Source organism: Salvelinus fontinalis, unplaced genomic scaffold (assembly GCF_029448725.1).
Source record: "Salvelinus fontinalis isolate EN_2023a unplaced genomic scaffold, ASM2944872v1 scaffold_0052, whole genome shotgun sequence".
Lineage (NCBI taxonomy): Eukaryota > Metazoa > Chordata > Actinopteri > Salmoniformes > Salmonidae > Salvelinus > Salvelinus fontinalis.
This window is the reverse complement of record NW_026600261.1, coordinates 637949-659341: the sequence shown is the minus strand read 5'-3', so window position 1 is coordinate 659341 and position 21393 is coordinate 637949. Positions and strand designations below refer to the sequence as shown.

At 47.5% G+C, this 21393-nt stretch overlaps 2 protein-coding genes across 4 annotated transcripts in view; one reads left to right on the top strand and one right to left on the bottom strand.

The window, feature by feature from the left end:
- Positions 1–2787: 2787 nt before the first annotated feature.
- Positions 2788–14105, top strand: LOC129842559 (E3 ubiquitin-protein ligase TRIM71-like; the record flags this gene model as incomplete). The annotated part of the gene is made up of 3 exons (XM_055911153.1): positions 2788–2955; positions 6875–7009; positions 7165–14105. Coding segments are annotated over 3 exons (1755 nt in total), but the record flags the coding sequence as incomplete, so codon positions are not given.
- A 648-nt stretch (positions 14106–14753) lies between these two features.
- The window catches only part of cnot10 (CCR4-NOT transcription complex, subunit 10), a 22162-nt gene continuing 15522 nt past the window's right edge, over positions 14754–21393 (bottom strand). For 2 of the 3 annotated variants that reach the window (XM_055911148.1, XM_055911149.1), the window contains exons 15-19: positions 16721–16851; positions 16518–16553; positions 16195–16322; positions 15984–16059; positions 14754–15583 (exon numbers count right to left, since the gene is read on the bottom strand). In XM_055911148.1, coding sequence (XP_055767123.1) covers positions 15417–15583; positions 15984–16059; positions 16195–16322; positions 16518–16553; positions 16721–16851 — 538 coding nt within the window. In that variant the 3' untranslated portion in view covers positions 14754–15416. Of the gene's footprint in view, positions 15584–15983; positions 16060–16194; positions 16372–16517; positions 16554–16720; positions 16852–21393 lie in introns of those variants that run through there. The other variant, XM_055911150.1, reaches the window with a different exon arrangement.

The window sequence follows — 21393 nt, the reverse complement described above, 5'->3', positions numbered from 1 at the left end:
AGGGATGACCAGGGATGTTCTCTGTTTAGTGAATCCACCAGATCAGAGGCAGTAGGGATGACCAGGGATGTTCTCTGTTTAGTGAATCCACCAGATCAGAGGCAGTAGGGATGACCAGGGATGTTGTCTGTTTAGTGAATCCACCAGATCAGAGGTAGTAGGATGACCAGGGATGTTCTCTGTTTAGTGAATCCACCAGATCAGAGGTAGTAGGGATGACCAGGGATGTTCTCTGTTTAGTGAATCCACCAGATCAGACAGTAGGGATGACCAGGGATGTTCTCTGTTTAGTGAATCCACCAGATCAGGCAGTAGGGATGACCAGGGATGTTCTCTGTTTAGTGAATCCACCAGATCAGAGGTAGTAGGGATGACCAGGGATGTTCTCTGTTTAGTGAATCCACCAGATCAGGCAGTAGGGATGACCAGGGATGTTCTCTGTTTAGTGAATCCACCAGATCAGAGGTAGTAGGGATGACCAGGGATGTTCTCTGTTTAGTGAGTCCACCAGATCAGAGGCAGTAGGGATGACCAGGGATGTTCTCTGTTTAGTGAGTCCACCAGATCAGAGGTAGTAGGATGACCAGGGATGTTCTCTGTTTAGTGAATCCACCAGATCAGAGGCAGTAGGGATGACCAGGGATGTTCTCTGTTTAGTGAATCCACCAGATCAGGCAGTAGGGATGACCAGGGATGTTCTCTGTTTAGTGAATCCACCAGATCAGAGGTAGTAGGGATGACCAGGGATGTTCTCTGTTTAGTGAATCCACCAGATCAGGCAGTAGGGATGACCAGGGATGTTCTCTGTTTAGTGAGTCCCCCAGATCAGAGGCAGTAGGGATGACCAGGGATGTTCTCTGTTTAGTGAGTCCACCAGATCAGTGGCAGTAGGGATGACCAGGGATGTTCTCTGTTTAGTGAATCCACCAGATCAGAGGTAGTAGGATGACCAGGGATGTTCTCTGTTTAGTGAGTCCACCAGATCAGAGGCAGTAGGGATGACCAGGGATGTTCTCTGTTTAGTGAGTCCACCAGATCAGGCAGTAGGGATGACCAGGGATGTTCTCTGTTTAGTGAATCCACCAGATCAGGCAGTAGGGATGACCAGGGATGTTCTCTGTTTAGTGAATCCACCAGATCAGAGGTAGTAGGGATGACCAGGGATGTTCTCTGTTTAGTGAATCCACCAGATCAGAGGTAGTAGGATGACCAGGGATGTTCTCTGTTTAGTGAATCCACCAGATCAGGCAGTAGGGATGACCAGGGATGTTCTCTGTTTAGTGAATCCACCAGATCAGGCAGTAGGGATGACCAGGGATGTTCTCTGTTTAGTGAATCCACCAGATCAGACAGTAGGGATGACCAGGGATGTTCTCTGTTTAGTGAATCCACCAGATCAGGCAGTAGGGATGACCAGGGATGTTCTCTGTTTAGTGAGTCCTCCAGATCAGAGGTAGTAGGGATGACCAGGGATGTTCTCTGTTTAGTGAGTCCCCCAGATCAGAGGTAGTAGGATGACCAGGGATGTTCTCTGTTTAGTGAGTCCACCAGATCAGAGGCAGTAGGGATGACCAGGGATGTTCTCTGTTTAGTGAATCCACCAGATCAGAGGCAGTAGGGATGACCAGGGATGTTCTCTGTTTAGTGAATCCACCAGATCAGGCAGTAGGGATGACCAGGGATGTTCTCTGTTTAGTGAATCCACCAGATCAGGCAGTAGGGATGACCAGGGATGTTCTCTGTTTAGTGAGTCCACCAGATCAGAGGCAGTAGGGATGACCAGGGATGTTCTCTGTTTAGTGAGTCCACCAGATCAGAGGCAGTAGGGATGACCAGGGATGTTCTCTGTTTAGTGAATCCACCAGATCAGACAGTAGGGATGACCAGGGATGTTCTCTGTTTAGTGAATCCACCAGATCAGAGGCAGTAGGGATGACCAGGGATGTTCTCTGTTTAGTGAGTCCACCAGATCAGAGGCAGTAGGGATGACCAGGGATGTTCTCTGTTTAGTGAGTCCACCAGATCAGAGGCAGTAGGGATGACCAGGGATGTTCTCTGTTTAGTGAATCCACCAGATCAGACAGTAGGGATGACCAGGGATGTTCTCTGTTTAGTGAATCCACCAGATCAGAGGCAGTAGGGATGACCAGGGATGTTCTCTGTTTAGTGAGTCCACCAGATCAGAGGCAGTAGGGATGACCAGGGATGTTCTCTGTTTAGTGAGTCCACCAGATCAGAGGCAGTAGGGATGACCAGGGATGTTCTCTTGATAAGTGCATGAATTGGACCATTTTCCTTTCCTGCTAAGCAAATGTAATGAGTACTTTTGGATGTCAGGGAAACTGTATGGAGTAAAAAGTACATTATTTTCTTTAGAAATGTAGTGAAGGAAAAAGTTGTCAAAAATAAAGTACAGATACAAAAAAAAAAACTACTTATGTAGTATTTTAAAGTATTTTTTACTAAAGTACCTCACACCACTGCACTCCTGCTTCTCTTTCTCTTTCATTATTTCTTAGCCTTGTTTCTTCTTTCTCTCTGCTTTAGACAGGACTGTGTCCAAAACACTGAGTATGTGATGCCGTACAGTACATCGTTGTGCAGACCGAGGCAGAGCCATAGCTTAATGTCATTGTTACTATTATTAAATCGTCAGGACCCGACAGTCAACATGTTAGATACTGTACAGAATGTAACAATAGAACTGGCTGCGGTTGGTTGTTGCTGTATGTGAGAGGATAGCAGTTCTGTTGCTAACTGTCTGCTTCTGTGCCTGTCCCTCTGCAGGTTCTGCATTTCTTCTGTGACACGTGCTCCGTGCCTGTCTGTGGGGAGGGCAGTGTGGATTGTCACTCGGGCCACAGCCTCCGCTACCTCCAGGACTCCCTGCAGGACTCCAGGACCCTCACAATCCAGCTACTGGCAGACGCCCAGCGGGGCAGGCACGCTGTACAGGTGGGTGATGGAATGCAGGGCAGGCACGCTCTAGGTGGGTGATGGGATGCAGGGCAGGCACGCTGTACAGGTGGGTGATGGAATGCAGGGCAGGCACGCTCTAGGTGGGTGATGTGATGCAGGGTAGGCACGCTCTAGGTGGGTGATGGAATGCAGGGCAGGCACGCTCTAGGTGGGTGATGTGATGCAGGGTAGGCACGCTCTAGGTGGGTGATGGGATGCAGGGCAGGCACGCTCTAGGTGGGTGATGGGATGCAGGGCAGGCACGCTGTACAGGTGGGTGATGGAATGCAGGGCAGGCACGCTCTAGGTGGGTGATGTGATGCAGGGTAGGCACGCTCTAGGTGGGTGATGGGATGCAGGGTAGGCACGCTGTACAGGTGGGTGATGGAATGCAGGGCAGGCACGCTGTACAGGTGGGTGATGGAATGCAGGGCAGGCACGCTCTAGGTGGGTGATGTGATGCAGGGTAGGCACGCTCTAGGTGGGTGATGGGATGCAGGGCAGGCACGCTCTAGGTGGGTGATGGGATGCAGGGCAGGCACGCTGTACAGGTGGGTGATGGAATGCAGGGCAGGCACGCTGTACAGGTGGGTGATGGAATGCAGGGCAGGCACGCTCTAGGTGGGTGATGGGATGCAGGGCAGGCACGCTGTACAGGTGGGTGATGGAATGCAGGGCAGGCACGCTCTAGGTGGGTGATGGAATGCAGGGCAGGCACGCTGTACAGGTGGGTGATGGAATGCAGGGCAAGCACGCTCTAGGTGGGTGATGGGATGCAGGGCAGGCACGCTGTACAGGTGGGTGATGGAATGCAGGGCAGGCACGCTCTAGGTGGGTGATGTGATGCAGGGTAGGCACGCTCTAGGTGGGTGATGGAATGCAGGGCAGGCACGCTCTAGGTGGGTGATGTGATGCAGGGTAGGCACGCTCTAGGTGGGTGATGGGATGCAGGGCAGGCACGCTCTAGGTGGGTGATGGGATGCAGGGCAGGCACGCTGTACAGGTGGGTGATGGAATGCAGGGCAGGCACGCTCTAGGTGGGTGATGTGATGCAGGGTAGGCACGCTCTAGGTGGGTGATGGGATGCAGGGTAGGCACGCTCTAGGTGGGTGATGTGATGCAGGGTAGGCACGCTCTAGGTGGGTGATGGGACGCAGGGTAGGCAAGCTCTAGGTGGGTGATGTGATGCAGGGTAGGCACGCTCTAGGTGGGTGATGGGATGCAGGGCAGGCACGCTCTAGGTGGGTGATGGGATGCAGGGTAGGCACGCTCTAGGTGGGTGATGTGATGCAGGGCAGGGCAGGCACGCTCTAGGTGGGTGATGTGATGCAGGGCAGGCACGCTGTAGGTGGGTGATGTGATGCAGGGTAGGCACGCTGTACAGGTGGGTGATGGGATGCAGGGTAGGCACGCTCTAGGTGGATGATGGGATGCAGGGTAGGCACGCTCTAGGTGGGTGATGTGATGCAGGGTAGGCACGCTCTAGGTGGGTGATGTGATGCAGGGTAGGCACGCTGTAGGTGGGTGATGTGATGCAAGCAGACTGTAGGTGGCGGGGACTCTATGTAGATCTATAGGGGGATATACAGCGGGGACTCTATGTAGATCTATAGGGGATATACAGAGGGAACTCTACGTAGATCTATAGGGGGATATACAGCGGAGACTCTACGTAGATCTATAGGGGGATATACAGCGGGAACTCTACGTAGATCTATAGGGGGATATACAGCGGGAACTTTACATAGATCTATAGGGGGATATACAGCGGGAACTTTACATAGATCTATAGGGGGATATACAGCGGGAACTCTACGTAGATCTATAGGGGGATATACAGCGGGAACTCTACGTAGATCTATAGGGGGATATACAGCGGGAACTCTACGTAGATCTATAGGGGGATATACAGCGGGAACTCTACGTAGATCTATAGGGGGATATACAGCGGGAACTTTACATAGATCTATAGGGGGATATACAGCGGGAACTCTACGTATATCTATAGGGGGATATACAGCGGGAACTCTACTTTGGTGTGTGTGTGTGTATGACAGCCACTAGTCAGCTCTGACAGTTTGTATTCAGAGACTTGACGGCATCAGGAGCAGAATGGATCATTAGTGTCCTCTATCACTCCAGCCTCACAGGACCCGGAGAATGGGAGTGGGAGGGAGGGAGAGGCCATAGTGCCCATTTATAGCCCCTCTAATACCAAGGCTGCGTCCCAAATGGCACCATGTTCCCTACATAGCGTACTACTTTTGACCAGAGCTCTATGAAGGGAATATGGTGTCAGCCCTATGAAGGGAATAGGGTGTCAGCCCTATGAAGGGAATAGGGTGTCAGCCCTATGAAGGGAATAGGGTGTCAGCCCTATGAAGGGAATAGGGTGTCAGCCCTATGAAGGGAATAGGGTGTCAGCCCTATGAAGGGAATAGGGTGTCACTTGGGATGCAGACAACCACAAACATTAGGCCACTCCTCCTTAGGCTACTGGCTGGGAGATGGGTTGTCATCCAGCTGTGAATAGAGAGTGAAGGGAACGGGATTGCTTTGGGAGGACGGACACAATGGAGAGGAATTCTAGGAAGACACTTCCTTCCCCCACCCTGATCCCCCCCTCCCATATCCCCCAAACCAACTCACTCACATGGCAATGAAATATGTATGCCCCTCCCCTTTCTCAAAACACAATAGAAAAGCACACCTCCCCCTACCCCCTTCAGTCCTGTGACACTCAGTTGGTGTTTTGAGGCTCACTTAACTTGAAGACCTAATTCATCAAATGCTGCTAACTCAATCTAGGTTGAGTGTTTTTCACTCCTGTGAAGAGGCTGTACTATGACTAGGATCAGCCTGATAATCCATTATCTCCTATGAAGAGATCTCATGGGGTGTCTCCCAAATATCACCCTGTTCCTTATGGGCCCTGGTCAAAAATAGTGCACTACATAGGCAATGGGTGCAATTTGGGACAAACATAATGTTCATGGGCTTGAATGGCACAAAGCCCAAGCTGTAGAACTCTGTCCTGAAAGGTAGAAGACCTTTGGCCTAAAGGGTCACATTAAAACACCATAATCTCATTTGCCGCCTTTTTCTGCCCGTTCTGCCACCCCCTTAACCTCTGACCCAGGATTTGTTACCCCTATAGATGACGTCATTGGTGCTTCCTCTCTGATTGACACCACCACCCTGGTAGTACCCCTCATTCCATTGGTTGAGCTCAGTCCTGCCGGGAGGGATCAGGTTACGGACGGTTGTCAGCTCCCACCTAGTGAGAAGTTCATTTAACCTTTTTGTCCTAGTCAGTCACACTTTATATCAAGGCCATTTAGCAGACACTTTTATCCCAAGCGACTTAGTCATGCGTGCATACATTGTATTCACTCTCCCAACAGTTAAAGGCCTGTCTGCTGATAAAGCATTTTGGTAGCAGATCTTAACACAGTCTTAACTTAACGCTCTGAGCTTTAGTTCTGACCCCTATATCCACCAGAGGTGCCTCTATGGGGTGACTTCATGATGAGGACCAACTACTTGCTGGAAAACAGTTGCTGTGTTGGCCTGGGGTCAACAGCCTCTCTCCAGCAGTAGTACTGGAGCCAGTCTGAGGTATTTCATTCACTTAACCAGCTGGCCTCATACTGAAAGGATTTTGAGAGGTCACGCATCAATCTTTCCACTGATATGGAGGGGAGGAGAGGAGAGCCATTTACACCATAGTCTCATGATACCCAGTAGCTTGCTGGTCCCTGGTGCAAAAAGGTTGAGAAACCCTGATTGACTGTATCTGATAAGGAACAATGTGTCACTATTTAAAGGTCTTAACCTGTGAATAATGTGTCAATGTACCATTCAAAGGTCACGCTACATTTTGTCCCCACTAAAGCAGTTAATGATTTACCTGCAGCTGAGCATTGAGAAAGCCCAGGCCGTTGCTGAGCAGGTGGAACTGAAGGCCATGGTGGTCCAGTCAGAGGTCAAAGCCATCACAGAGCGTCATAAGAAGGCCCTGGAGGAACGAGAGTATGAACTGCTGTGGAAAGTAAGTTGGTTTTCTGCTAAGTAGTATCATACTGTAGGACCTACAGTATATTTACACATTCCAGCAGTGTTACAAAACCTAACAGACAGGTTTAACTATCTTTTCTTTCTCCCTTCTGTCCCCTTCCACTCTCCCTCCCTTTTCCCTCTCTAAAGGTTGAGAAGATCCGTCAGGTGAAAGCCAAGTCCCTCTATCTCCAGTTAGAGAAGCTGCACCAGAACCTGACCAAGCTGGACAGCACCATCGCTACAGTAACCCAGGTCCTAGAGAAGGGCAGTAGTTTGGACCTGCTGCTGGCCAGAGAGAGCATGTTCCTCCAGATCACAGAGCTGAAGGCCCTCAGGGAGCTGTTACTACCACAGGATGACGATCGCATCCTGTTCACCGCCCCCGACCAGACCTTGTTCCTCGCCATCCAGTCCCTAGGTCTGGTCAGCTCCGGGGCCTTCGCCCCCCTCACCAAGGCCCAGGGAGAGGGGCTTTGTCGGGGCTTGCAGGGTAAGCAGGCTTCCTTCACTGTGGTGGGGTATGATCATGATGGAGAGCTCAGGCTGTCTGGGGGGGACGGTGTGTCAGCTGTGATGGTGGCGCCCGATGGTAACCTGCTAAACGCTGAGGTGACCGACCATCAGAACGGGTTGTACACGGTCAGCTACCTGCCCAAGGTAGAAGGAGAACATCTGGTGTCAGTTCTTATCTGCAACCAGCACATCGAAGGCAGCCCCTTTAAAGTGCTGGTCAAGTCTGGCCGTAGCTATGGAGGTATCCCCTTGCCGGTGGCCTCGTTCGGCAGAGAGGGGGACGGAGACGGGCAGCTGTGTCGCCCCTGGGGGGTGTGTGTGGACAAAGAGGGCTACATAATCGTAGCTGACCGAAGCAACAACAGGGTGCAGATCTTCAAGCCGTGCGGTTCCTTCCACCACAAGTTTGGTACGCTGGGCTCCAGACCAGGCCAGTTGGACCGACCAGCTGGGGTGGCCTGCGACAGCCAGAGGAGAATCATCGTTGCCGATAAGGATAATCACCGCATCCAGATCTTCACCTTTGAAGGCCGGTTCCTCCTCAAGTTCGGGGAGAAGGGAACCAAGACCGGTCAGTTCAGCTACCCCTGGGACGTGGCGGTCAGCTCGGAGGGAAAGATCCTAGTCTCAGACACCCGGAACCACCGCATCCAGCTCTTCAGGCAGGACGGCACCTTCCTCAACAAGTACGGCTTTGAGGGGGCTCTATGGAAACACTTGGACTCCCCCAGGGGCGTGGCCTTCACTCAGGAGGACCACCTGGTGGTGACAGACTTCAACAACCACCGTCTGCTGATCATCCGGTCGGACTGCCAGTCGGCCCGCTTCCTGGGATCAGAGGGAACCGGTAACGGTCAGTTCCTGCGGCCGCAGGGCGTAGCAGTGGACCAGGAGGACCGCATCGTGGTGGCTGACTCCCGGAACCACCGGATCCAGGTGTTCCAAACCAACGGTAATTTCTTATGCAAGTTGGGGACTCAGAGTAGCAGCTTTGGACAGATGGATCGCCCGTCGGGTATAGCTGTTACTCCAGACGGAAGGATTGTTGCCGTGGACTTTGGAAACAACCGAATCATTATGTTCTAGGCTAGGCAGTTTGTCTGCTGGTTTGCAAAGAAAGAAACATTGAAGAAGAGATTTTGAAACACACCCATCAGAGGCAAATGTCTTTGTGAGCAAATGAAAACAGTAATATTGAAACTTGACCTTTTCTCTCAGTTATTACCTCTATTTTGAAAGAGCAAATCAATGCAGTAGATGAACCAATGCCAACAAGGGGTTATTGTCAAAAGCTGACATTTTGAACCCTATAGTAGGCCTTCTGTGACACTATCTGGCTCGATAGTTGTCTTTTCTCTTGATGTGTGCGTCAAAATCTCTGATTTTCTCAGGGAATTTCTTGCATTCTTGAAAGATTTCCACTGCATCATACCTACCTCATGTAGCTGTGTTTGAATGTACTCCTTTATTATTTGATGCAGAGATTTCGCCAGTGGAATTTTGAAAAAGTAACTACCTCAATGCAAGAGAAAAGTAAAGTTAACATGAAGTAACATTTGGTTGATATTTGCACAGAAAGTGCGCACACATTTTCTCTAACTGTTACTGTGCACATAAAGGTGTGAAATCCCAGAATGTTGCTGAGAACAATGTATAATAATGACTGTGTTACATACATGTGGAAACGTGGAGTCAGACATTTTTATAAACTCGGCAACTGTTATTTTTCCATTTTGTTTTTGAATATGCCTCCATACCTCTGTAAAACCTTTTTACCTCATGTCACGACCACATAGTACCTCAGAACTCCAGTGTCCTCAGGTTGATAGTATGATCAAGTCCCAAATGGCACCCTATTTCCTAAATAGTGCACTACTTTTGACCAGAGCTCTATGGACCTTGGTCAAAAGTAGTGCACTAAATAGCAAATAGGTTGTAATCTGAGACTCGTCCTGTAAAATGGATTCTCTCCACAAAATGGCTGCTGCCAGTTTGCTATAGGCAGGTTGAATATTTGATATCAGTTACCATTGTCAGTTCAGTCAGTCGTGTGATTTCAGCTTGAAGGGGAAAAAACATTTAACAAGGAATTGACCACCTTGAATTGGGTGAATCATCAGAATTGTTATTTTCTGGGCATCTATGAATAATTGTGACTTGAAACTACTGGCAATCATCATTGTTGTTAGATGAATGAATACATGTCAGGATTAATATATCCTAAGGCAACTAGTGAATCCGGCCACAACACAGTGAAGATTAGACAATGACACACTGGTGTGGATTAACTTGGATTTAATCTGAACCGTGGACGACTGCTGAGTCTAAATCTATTTACTGATATCCATTTATAAATCAATGAAATCTGTGTAGACTAACTTTCCTAAGAGTAGAGGGGTCTAAGAGTAGTGAAGTTTCATTCTGATATGTTTGAACAACGTTTCTGCACATGTTTGGTGGTTTAGATTGGCACCCTAATGATGCCACCATGTTCCTTTCTTTGTGGTCGTTGTTTGAAAAGTCTATCGTTGCCTCTGTGCCTCGACTCTGTTCCCGTCAAAGAAAATAATCCGTTTAGCTTTTTTTCCTTTAAAATAGAATGCGTCATTCATGGGAAACCGCTCTGAAAGAGAATATTGTTTTATCCTGGTGGCAAATAAAATCATTTTTAAAAGTAAAACTGACCAGTAAATGAAAAGTGACAGCATTGATGTTGATCTCCATTGCCTCCATAGTATTTTCAATAGATATTCTCCATAGTAACCCCTAGCTGCTTGTCAGTTGCCTAATGACCCACTCATGTAGCCTACAGATGGCTGAGTAACCAAAGCAAAAGGCTCCACATAATTAGAATTCCATCAGCTGCTGCTCCCACACCCACATTCACCCTGCTCTAAAGTGTGATGGCAGTTGGTCACATTAGACGTTGTAATTTCAGTCAGCACAGCAGTTCCTCTCTATTGTATGTACCTGTCTGAGAGAACATAACCAAACCAGGTCATTCATGGTTCCACAGTGGCTATTAACTACAGAACACCAAGAACCAGTAAAAATGCAAATGTTAAAATGTAATAATTTTTTTTCACGCTGTAGCCTGCCCTGTTATAAGCTAGCTGTTCATAGCTGTTAATATTGTGCTTATAGCATTGACTGTTAACGCCATGTCCCAGCCTCTCCTCCCTCTGTGTCTCTGACTGCGTCTAATGGGCCAGTATTTCCTGTCTGTTGAGCCACATTGCCACAAGTGCTGGTTTACGAGGAGAGCTCGGTTCTGTTCCAAATGGCACACTAATCCCTATATAGTGCACTACTTTTGACCAGACCTTTATGAGCCCTGATCAATAGTAGTGCACTAAATAGGGACTAGGTTGCCATTTGGCACACCACCCTCTGTGAGTTTGTGAGGCACCATAGCTGTAGGTCTCTAGTTGCTCTAACCCCCAGAAGAGCTGGAAGGCATGCAGCTCGCCAGACACACCTCATATCTCTTTTACCTTAATAATCACAGCTGGATGTACAGGGGGACCAGTGAGACGTTGGGCTCCAGACACGGCTTACTCGGTTACATCCTCTTAAAGATTGAACCAAAATGGCCACTTTTTAGATATTGAGTTTCCAGGTATTTTAGTGGATTATTCACATTAACACTGTTCCAGTGTTGTAGCTTGTGCCTTTTGTTATACAGGAGATAAATTACACTGTTTCTGGGCCAATTTGTGACCAGCAGGAAAGCCATTGTGACAAAAACAAATGGTATAAATGGACTATTTGAAGTAATAAATATAATTCTTAAAAATGGCTCACCATCACTATCATTTAGTTTTTCAGTATTTCATTTTGTTCTTGCTGGTATGACCCCTGGAATATAAAAAAAACATTATTATTTACATATTTAACCAGGCAAGTCAGTTAAAAACAAATTCTTATTTACAATGACAACCCACTGTTCCCAGTAAACCAACTGCCTTGTCCAGGGACAGAATGACAGATTTTGATCTTGTCAGCTCGGGGATTCAATCCAGCAACCTTTTGGTTACTGGTCCAACGCTCTAACCACTAGGCAACCTGCCGCCCCATATATACCTCATTATACAGAAAGATATCTGTATAATGTACATCTTTACCTCAGTATTACTGAGCTACGCCCATTACCTCATTGCTGAACTGTTAATACCTCGTTGGCATGGTTGCATTTTTCAAACCTCAGTTGAATTGCAGTTAGATGTGTGGTCTAATAGTGTACTGTTACACTAGAGAATGGAAAGGGAAGGCTTGGAGAAGTTATGAACAGTTTGATCAAGTAGATTAAACCCAGGACAATGCTGCTTCAAATAGACACTGATCTGATGTATTTTCAGTACATTGTTGGTTCCTATCGTTTGAACTTAAGTTAGCAGTTTCTTAAAAGACCTCAAGGTCTTGACACCTAGAAGACAAGACTTGTATATTTTCATTTTAATGCATGATTCAAAAAGTTATTGTGGGAAAGATTTGTCACTTTTTTGTAATTATTTTAGGGTTATATACAGTTACAGTATGTTAGGTTGAGGAGGATGGCTTCCTTTGACTATACGATTGTATCTATTTTATGAACAGCTTTACTGGGCCCAAACAAGTTACCTCATCATGATGTCAAACAACAACAGAGTTCAAACAGAAATACATTTGCCTTAAGTATTTCACTAGGACCCTCAGTAGCTACTGCTAAAGCAGTACATAACACTATACTAGTAGAGGACATTCAACATGTACTCCGTCTATACTTCCACAGTTAGAAGTATCACAATTAACTTTAAGCCCTTGGTAGTTTTCTTGATTAAGGTAACCTTTGTTGAACTTTGTTATTTACCTGTTTCTGTACCTGCTGTTTTGCTTTTTATTGTCAGGTTGCAAAATTCTGGTAACTTCACGGGTTTTCAAGAATTCCAGGTTGGAGGATTCTCGGAATCAGGAGTGGATAAAGAGGGAGGGAATCTTCCAAACGGGATTTCTGGGAATTGGTGGAAAGTTTATTTGCAACCCTAGCCAGAAGTATACTTTGGGCTCCATTTGATCCGTATGGTGGAAATTCAGCACTGTAGAGAAATTAAAGGCAACGTTCCCACATTTCGTGGAGACTGCATTCATGGTTAACGCTGCATATGTCGACTCAAATCAGAAATTACCTTTTTACATTTCAATTGCGCTATAGCGCTGAACTTCTTCGATACAGATTAAATTGAGCCTCAGTCTATCCAAACTATTAGAAATGCTCTGTGTTCTGTCATCCACAGTAACTTATCTGGTTGAGCAGTATGGGAGGATTCCAGCATTAGTACTTTTCCTCTCATGGAGATAAACAACAGAAGCCTATTCATAAGAACATGGTCTTAGACTAATGTGATCATGTAGTCAATTTAAGTCGAACTCCGGTAGGTATAATGCTAGTGTTCCACGTTTTGAAAAACTCTCAATAAGCAACTTTTACATATTCTGATTATTATTTATTTTTTTAATTACATAAGATCCAACTTTAAAATGCTTAATCAGATAATTTTTGTTGGGAAAAAATATTGATTATGAGGGAGTGGACTCAAACAGATTTGTTTTACTTTTCCAATGTATAATTTTTGTTGGGGTGTGTCTCGTATGTGGGGAAAAATGGCTCAAGGAAAAAATATTCTGTATTGTGACAATTCTATGCTGTTGTGAAATATCCATTATACTGTCAGATGTCTCTGATCCTTAGTCCCAGTCAGACCATTTGAGCATGGTAAATGGGAATGGGGTATATTCATATTTTATTATTTGATACTTTAGGCCATTTACTCTGGAATTGTGTTGAACCCAAAAAATTCACTGTATGAAAAACATTGAGGTCATTTGACCGTTTGTGGGGTTTATATAACCTGGAGTCAAGCCTAAATATTGTGCCGTTTCATTTGAAGTGAAATGGAAGGATGCTCCATATGGATTCCACTTCTGAGTGTTTGAAAGGGATAGCAGTGAGATTAGGGGACTCTAAACGAGTTGTTCCAATACTCCCTCCTTCTCTATACCCTCTATTGACTGGTTGGAAGTGTTGGTGTGAGCCCTGAATGCCACCCTGTTCCCGAGCACAGGTGTTAAACTCATTCCACGGAGGGCTGGCTGTTTTCACTTCTTCCTTCTACTTGAGGAATTTAGGTCACCTGATTCTTCTGTTTTAGCAGACGCTCCTATCCAGAGAGACGTTCTGTACTGGTCCCCCGTGGGAATCGATCCCACAACCCCGGTGTTGCTAGTGCCATGCTCTACCAACTAGACTCACGGAACCTGGGTTGTCTAGCTCTTAACTGAAAGGAAAACCCAGAAACCTGCAGACACTAGACTAGGCCATCCATGGAATGAGTAACACCCCTCTATAGAGGGCACTACTTTTGACTAGAGTCCTATCAAAAGTTGTGCATTATATAGGGACTAGGGTGCCATTTGGGACTCAAGATGCATTCTGAAGGATGTTAGGCGACTACCTTTAACCTGCCGTCTGCTTCTCGTCAATATGGACTTAACATTTCCTATGCAGTTTGGGATTTCAATAAAATGGGATTCTTGTATCCAACATCCATTTCCTGATCCGTCTCTTTTTGAATCCAGTAGAACACCAGAAAAGTGGTGTGTCCGCATACCAAGAGGTGAGGGCAGTGATCAGGCCATTTGTTTTTATTAGAGGAGTATTCTCATGGCTTAGTCTGTCAGCAGTGAAGGGGAGGCTTTAGAAAGTAACACCCCATTTACTTCAGGTACATTACAATGGGTGGTCCAGGTATCGACATGGCCCATGTGGGGGGAGGGGGCCTTCCTCAAGTAGGGGGGGGGGGGGGGGGCTGATGACAGATCAACTCCTTGAATGCCTACTCCATGAAATTTGCATTTGTCTAAAAGTTTACAGGTAATGTACACAAACGTAACAGTATTTATACATATTGTTTTAACAGGAAAAGATCAATAGCTGGAGTGTGTCTAATGGCACCCTATTCCAAAACCGATGGGCCCTGGTCAATCAAGTGTTGTACTATGTACCAATTTGGGACCAATACCAGGTTTTAGTTGTGTGTGGTCCTTGTGCCCTCCTCTTAACCCCTCCCCCACACAAAGCATTAAACACATTCCTCCTCTGACATGACTGCAGCACAACTCCACCTTCTCCCTCAAGGGTCTGAGAACTATTACAGACCCACCAGACATATAAAATGCAAGTCAGCTTATTTCTGTAAATAAAATTTATTTTTTATACAGGTATTTCATTTGCCCCAAGCAAAGTCGGTCAGTATATATCATAACGGATGTTGCTGTCACAAATGGAAAGTTAAAACTCTCAGAGAACAGAGAAATCATGTCAGATCTGCCCCAAAGACACTGCAGGTGATAGCCACTGAATAAAGGCTCCGTCCCAAATGGAACCCAGTTCCTTATATAGGGCACTACTTTTATTAGGGCCCCATAGGGCTCTGGTCAAAAGGAGTGCACTTACATAGGGGATAAGGTGTAATTTGGGCGCACCCGAGGCGGGTCCATAATGTGAACGCACCCTTCGTCCACCTGACAGGAGACCTCTGCATTTCATACCAGGACCTGACCTGGAGGGGCTCCGTCTGGGCGCTGAGGGGTTCAGTTTCCCCCTAGGTACAGATCTAGGATCAGCTTCCTCTCCACCAATGTTAACCTTAACCATTAGTGGGAGGAAATGCAAAGCTGAGCCAAGATCAACATCTAGGGACAACTTCACACTACACCGGCACTGAGTTGGGGTCAGCTTGCCTTAAATAAATAATACACTGAGGTGAAGTGATGAGAGGTGGACAGGTGCGTGTTGATGTTGGTGTGCAATGGGGCAAGGAGGGTTAGGGGAACCAAGGGTTGAGGGCTCATTTGCGCTGGACTGTTGTGAAGGGTGAGGGCATCTGGATGGGTGGTTGGACAGGCTGGAAGGAGGAGGGAACGGGCTTCTTTCGTGTGTCTGGAGAGGGCGTCTGGATCACTGAGGGGAGGAGCTGGTTACGTTTGATGATCTGCAAGGCGAGCTGTGTGTTCCCTGAGAGAGGAGAGGGGGTGGGGGGGGAGAAACAAAAAGAGGCCGAGGGAAACAGTGAGATCATACACAGCTCTTAGTAAGGTCATAAGGTCCTGACCCCTGAACTTTCTACACTGGACAGAGGTTGACTGACAGCAGTAATCTGTCATCACTGCCTTTGTGCCAGAGTATGGCCTTCGGCATTCTACCTGGAGAATTCTAGAACTGGAATATCAAGATTTTGACATCAGCCCCAACACTTCCTTGGAACCCCTCCAGCCCAACCTCAAACGATGCTAGAAAAGAATAGTCAAGAAGAATCTAAGACAACTATCATAAGGGCCAGATTGGGAAACCTGAGGGGCCCACATCACAACTTTGCAATTGGGAATGAGAACCCAGAGAGATGTAGCTGACTCACCGTTCTGCAGCTCCAGGTAGACAGCCAGTAAGATGGCTTCAGGAGGAATCTCCTTCGTGTTCACCATGGAGGCAGCCTGGGAGAAAGGAACAGGTTCACAGACATCTAAACACAGTCATGTTTGGGACAATAACACATCTGAATGCTTTCAAGAGATAAGTATCTACTGTAGATGTGTGTGTGGGCGTGTGTCTGCGAGTATGAAACGTACCTGATGCAGGCACTTGCGGGCCTTCTCGTACTCACTCCTCAGACAATAGGCACTGCCCAGGTTGAACAGCATTATGGCCCGGGCTGAGCTCACTGTGCTGGGGTAACACAGAGGAGTCTGCTTCCCTGCTGTACCAACACACAACACACCCTGTCAACAGAGGAGTCTGCTTCCCTGCTGCACCAACACACAACACACCCTGTCAACACATGATCACTGGATGCCACCTCACACACAGATGGGGAGTCTCTACTGAGACTGCAGGGAGTGTGTTAGGTGATAAGTGTGTGTGTGTGTGTGTGTGTGTGTATATATACACTCACATGACTCGACAGGCTCCAGATCCCCTTTATCTGGCCCTGTGAACACAAACACACTATCAAACAGTGATCCAGTCATCATGTGACTCAGACATCATGTGGTTAAATGGATAGGTCATTTCAGTTAGGGCAGAATACTGGTTGGGGTGCTGTGTTTTCCAGCAGAGCCATCGATTGGAGCTAGAGAGGTAGGTGTGAGGACTAACCTTGGTCCTGCTCGCTGGACAACACCCCCATGGAGACATCAGTGATGTTCTCTGGGTTGAGGTGACCGATGGCCTCTGAGATCCGGTCCAGGGATATGAGGGCCTCTGCAGCATACAGGTGGCCCAGGAACCTGGAACCGAGAGACAGAGGATGCACCGTCAGACAGAATCAGATGCACCATTGACTCACTAGTACTGGGGCTTGTTCATGGGGATGTGAACATAGCTAATCGTATATACTGTCAAAAAAATAAGATATACCGTAAAACTTCAATGAACAGCCCGGGCGTTAAATCACACAACACACTTCTTAGAGGCAGGCTTCTATTTGAGCCCGGCGCCTTTGTCCTTAATGCGCACAGCTTTTGCTCATTTGCATTGTTAATTGTTTAATTCCAGCATTCATTTTAATCAATTTCCTGCACTAATGTGTTATCATTTATACACGGTCAGGTTTATTTTGTCTTAGTATGCCTCTATAAAACTGTACTAGTCTCCTTTATGACTGCGCATTTTTAGCAGTTCTTACTTTTGCCACTAGAGGGTTTTCGGACAATTATCTGTACTCCCAAAGTGCTGTGTTCTTGTGCTGGCCAGTTCAATAGCAGGTATTAGCGGTTTCTTACTGCCGATAAAACGGATGATTGCCATAATTGATTTGTCACAAATCAAACATTAAACCTCGTAAACGATTAATGGTAATCTCGTAAACAGTTCATTTGCTGAAATGTCTGCTGTTGCCTGGCTATTAAATGGGACTGTGGCTATTTGATACTGAGTTTTACAGTATGTACAGGTGCGACCAAATATATTGGCACCCCTGCACTTTCCTTAAATAATTCCCCTATTCTCAAATAAATTTGACATGACGTTTTTTTTCCCTTCATACTTTTATTGGATTTTCAACATTGCAAAACAAATTTTACCTTTGTAAACTTAAGCCAAGATAAATTTGCAATTTTAATTTAGAAAATAAAGACAAATGGCATGGACAAAGTGATTGGCACCCCGGAGCAGTAACTTGCACAGCCTTTTGCCAAGATAACTGCAGACACACACTACTGACAATTTGGCCCCCTTTTCAGCAGCAATCTGCTCTAATTCTTTCATGTTTGAGGGGTGCCCTCCACCAACTGCTGTTTTCAGATCTCACCATAGGTTATGGATGTACAAGGTGTGGTGACCAAAAGTTTATTTACATTTCACTTATTTTAGAAGAAATACATTAACCCTCTACATTCTGGGGTGAGGAGGACAGCAGGATACCTCCCCTAGTCTGTCATTAACCCTCCACATTCTGTGGTGAGGAGGACAGCAGGATACCCCCGTAGTCTGTCATTAACCCTCCACATTCTGGGGTAAGGAGGACAGCAGGATACCCCCCTAGTCTGTCATTAACCCTCCACATTCTGGGGTGAGGAGGACAGCAGGATACCCCCCTAGTCTGTCATTAACCCTCCACATTCTGGGGTGAGGAGGACAGCAGGATACCCCCCTAGTCTGTCATTAACCCTCCACATTCTGTGGTGAGGAGGACAGCAGGATACCCCCCTAGTCTGTCATTAACCCTCCACATTCTGGGGTGAGGAGGACAGCAGGATACCCCCCTAGTCTGTCATTAACCCTCCACATTCTGTGGTGAGGAGGACAGCAGGATACCACCCTAGTCTGTCATTAACCCTCCACATTCTGGGGTGAGGAGGACAGCAAGATACCCCCCCTAATCTGTCATTAACCCTCCACATTCTGTGGTGAGGAGGACAGCAGGATACCCCCTAGTCTGTCATTAACCTTCCACATTCTGGGGTGAGGAGGACAGCAGGATACCTCCCCTAGTCTGTCATTAACCCTCCACATTCTGGGGTGAGGAGGACAGCAGGATACCCCCCTAGTCTGTCATTAACCTTTCACATTCTGTGGTGAGGAGGACAGCAGGATACCTCCCCTAGTCTGTCATTAACCCTCCACATTCTGGGGTGAGGAGGACAGCAGGATACCTCCCCTAGTCTGTCATTAACCTTTCACATTCTGTGGTGAGGAGGACAGCAGGATACCTCCCCTAGTCTGTCCTTAACCCTCCACATTCTGTGGTGAGGAGGACAGCAGGATACCCCCCAAGTCTGTCATTAACCCTCCACATTCTGTGGTGAGGACAGCAGGATACCCCCCTAGTCTGTCATTAACCCTCCACATTCTGGGGTGAGGAGGACAGCAGGATACCCCCCTAGTCTGTCATTAACCCTCCACATTCTGGGGTGAGGACAGCAGGATACCCCCCCAAGTCTGTCATTAACCCTCCACATTCTGTGGTGAGGACAGCAGGATACCCCCCTAGTCTGTCATTAACCTTTCACATTCTGGGGTGAGGACAGCAGGATACCCCCCCAAGTCTGTCATTAACCCTCCACATTCTGTGGTGAGGACAGCAGGATACCCCCATAGTCTGTCATTAACCCTCCACATTCTGGGGTGAGGAGGACAGCAGGATACCCCCCTAGTCTGTCATTAACCCTCCACATTCTGGGGTGAGGAGGACAGCAGGATACCCCCTAGTCTGTCATTAACCCTCCACATTCTGGGGTGAGGAGGACAGCAGTGCAGTCCAAGGAAGGAGGAGGAACCAAGGGGGACAGGTACACGGTGTTTCCTCCGACACATTGGTGCGGCTGGCTTCCGGGTTGGAGGCGCGCTGTGTTAAAGAAGCAGTGCGGCTAGGTTGGGTTGTGCTTCGGAGGACGCATGGCTTTCGACCTTCGTCTCTCCCGAGCCCGTACGGGAGTTGTAGCGATGAGACAAGATAGTAATTACTAGCGATTGGATACCACGAAAATTGGGGAGAAAAGGGGTTAAATTTATAAAAAATAAAAAATAAAAAAAAAAGGAAGGAGGAGGGACTGACGGGAAGTCTGTGGTCATGAAGTCATTAAGTAGTCTGAAGAGTCAAGAGGTTTGCTCGGGCCACAGTACCATTACCAGACGGTGAGTCATGTTAAGTGCCGTAAGTTTTGGGGAAGGGGGGGTAAGTCATATGGAGGTTAATGAAGTGATAACAAGAGGTGCATGGGTAGCGGGAAGGAGGGGGGAGGGGAATAAACAGAAAGAGGTGTTGAGAGGGGTAAGGGGGAGTGAGGATGAAAGGGAGAAGGGGAAAGAGGAATGAAGTCCATCTGGTGTAAGAGTTTATTCTAGTGGGGAAAGAGAGAGAGAGAGAGAGAGAGAGGGATGGATAGAGAGAGAGAGAGAGGGATGGATAGAGAGAGAGAGAGGGATGGATAGAGAGAGAGAGAGAGAGAGGGATGGATAGAGAGAGAGAGAGAGAGAGGGATGGATAGAGAGAGAGAGAGAGAGAGGGATGGATAGAGAGAGAGAGAGAGAGAGGGATGGATAGAGAGAGAGAGAGAGAGAGGGATGGATAGAGAGAGAGAGAGAGGGATGGATAGAGAGAGAGAGAGAGGGATGGATAGAGAGAGAGAGAGAGAGGGATGGATAGAGAGAGAGAGAGAGAGGGATGGATAGAGAGAGAGAGAGAGAGAGAGGGATGGATAGATAGAGAGAGAGGGATGGATAGATAGAGAGAGAGGGATGGATAGAGAGAGAGAGAGAGAGAGGGATGGATAGAGGGAGAGAGAGGGATGGATAGAGAGAGAGAGAGAGGGATGGATAGAGAGAGAGAGAGAGGGATAGAGGGATGGATAAAGAGAGAGAGAGGGATGGATAGAGAGAGAGAGAGAGGGATGGATAGAGAGAGAGAGAGAGGGATGGATAGAGCGAGAGAGAGAGGGATGGATAGAGCGAGAGAGAGGGATAGATAGAGAGAGAGAGGGATAGAGGGATGGATAGAGAGAGAGAGAGAGAGAGGGATGGATAGAGAGAGAGAGAGAGAGAGGGATGGATAGAGAGAGAGAGAGGGATGGATAGAGAGAGAGAGAGAGAGAGGGATGGATAGAGAGAGAGAGAGAGAGAGGGATGGATAGAGAGAGAGAGAGAGAGAGGGATGGATAGAGAGAGAGAGAGAGAGAGGGATGGATAGAGAGAGAGAGAGAGAGGGATGGATAGAGAGAGAGAGAGAGGGATGGATAGAGAGAGAGAGAGAGGGATGGATAGAGAGAGAGAGAGAGAGGGATGGATAGAGAGAGAGAGAGAGAGGGATGGATAGAGAGAGAGAGAGAGAGAGAGGGATGGATAGATAGAGAGAGAGGGATGGATAGAGAGAGAGAGAGAGAGAGGGATGGATAGAGAGAGAGAGAGAGAGAGGGATGGATAGAGGGAGAGAGAGGGATGGATAGAGAGAGAGAGAGAGGGATGGATAGAGAGAGAGAGAGAGGGATAGAGGGATGGATAAAGAGAGAGAGAGGGATGGATAGAGAGAGAGAGAGAGGGATGGATAGAGAGAGAGAGAGAGGGATGGATAGAGCGAGAGAGAGAGGGATGGATAGAGCGAGAGAGAGGGATAGATAGAGAGAGAGAGGGATAGAGGGATGGATAGAGAGAGAGAGAGAGAGAGGGATGGATAGAGAGAGAGAGAGAGAGAGGGATGGATAGAGAGAGAGAGAGAGGGATGGATAGAGAGAGAGAGAGAGGGATGGATAGAGAGAGAGAGAGAGGGATGGATAGAGAGAGAGAGAGAGGGATGGATAGAGAGAGAGAGAGAGGGATGGATAGAGAGAGAGAGA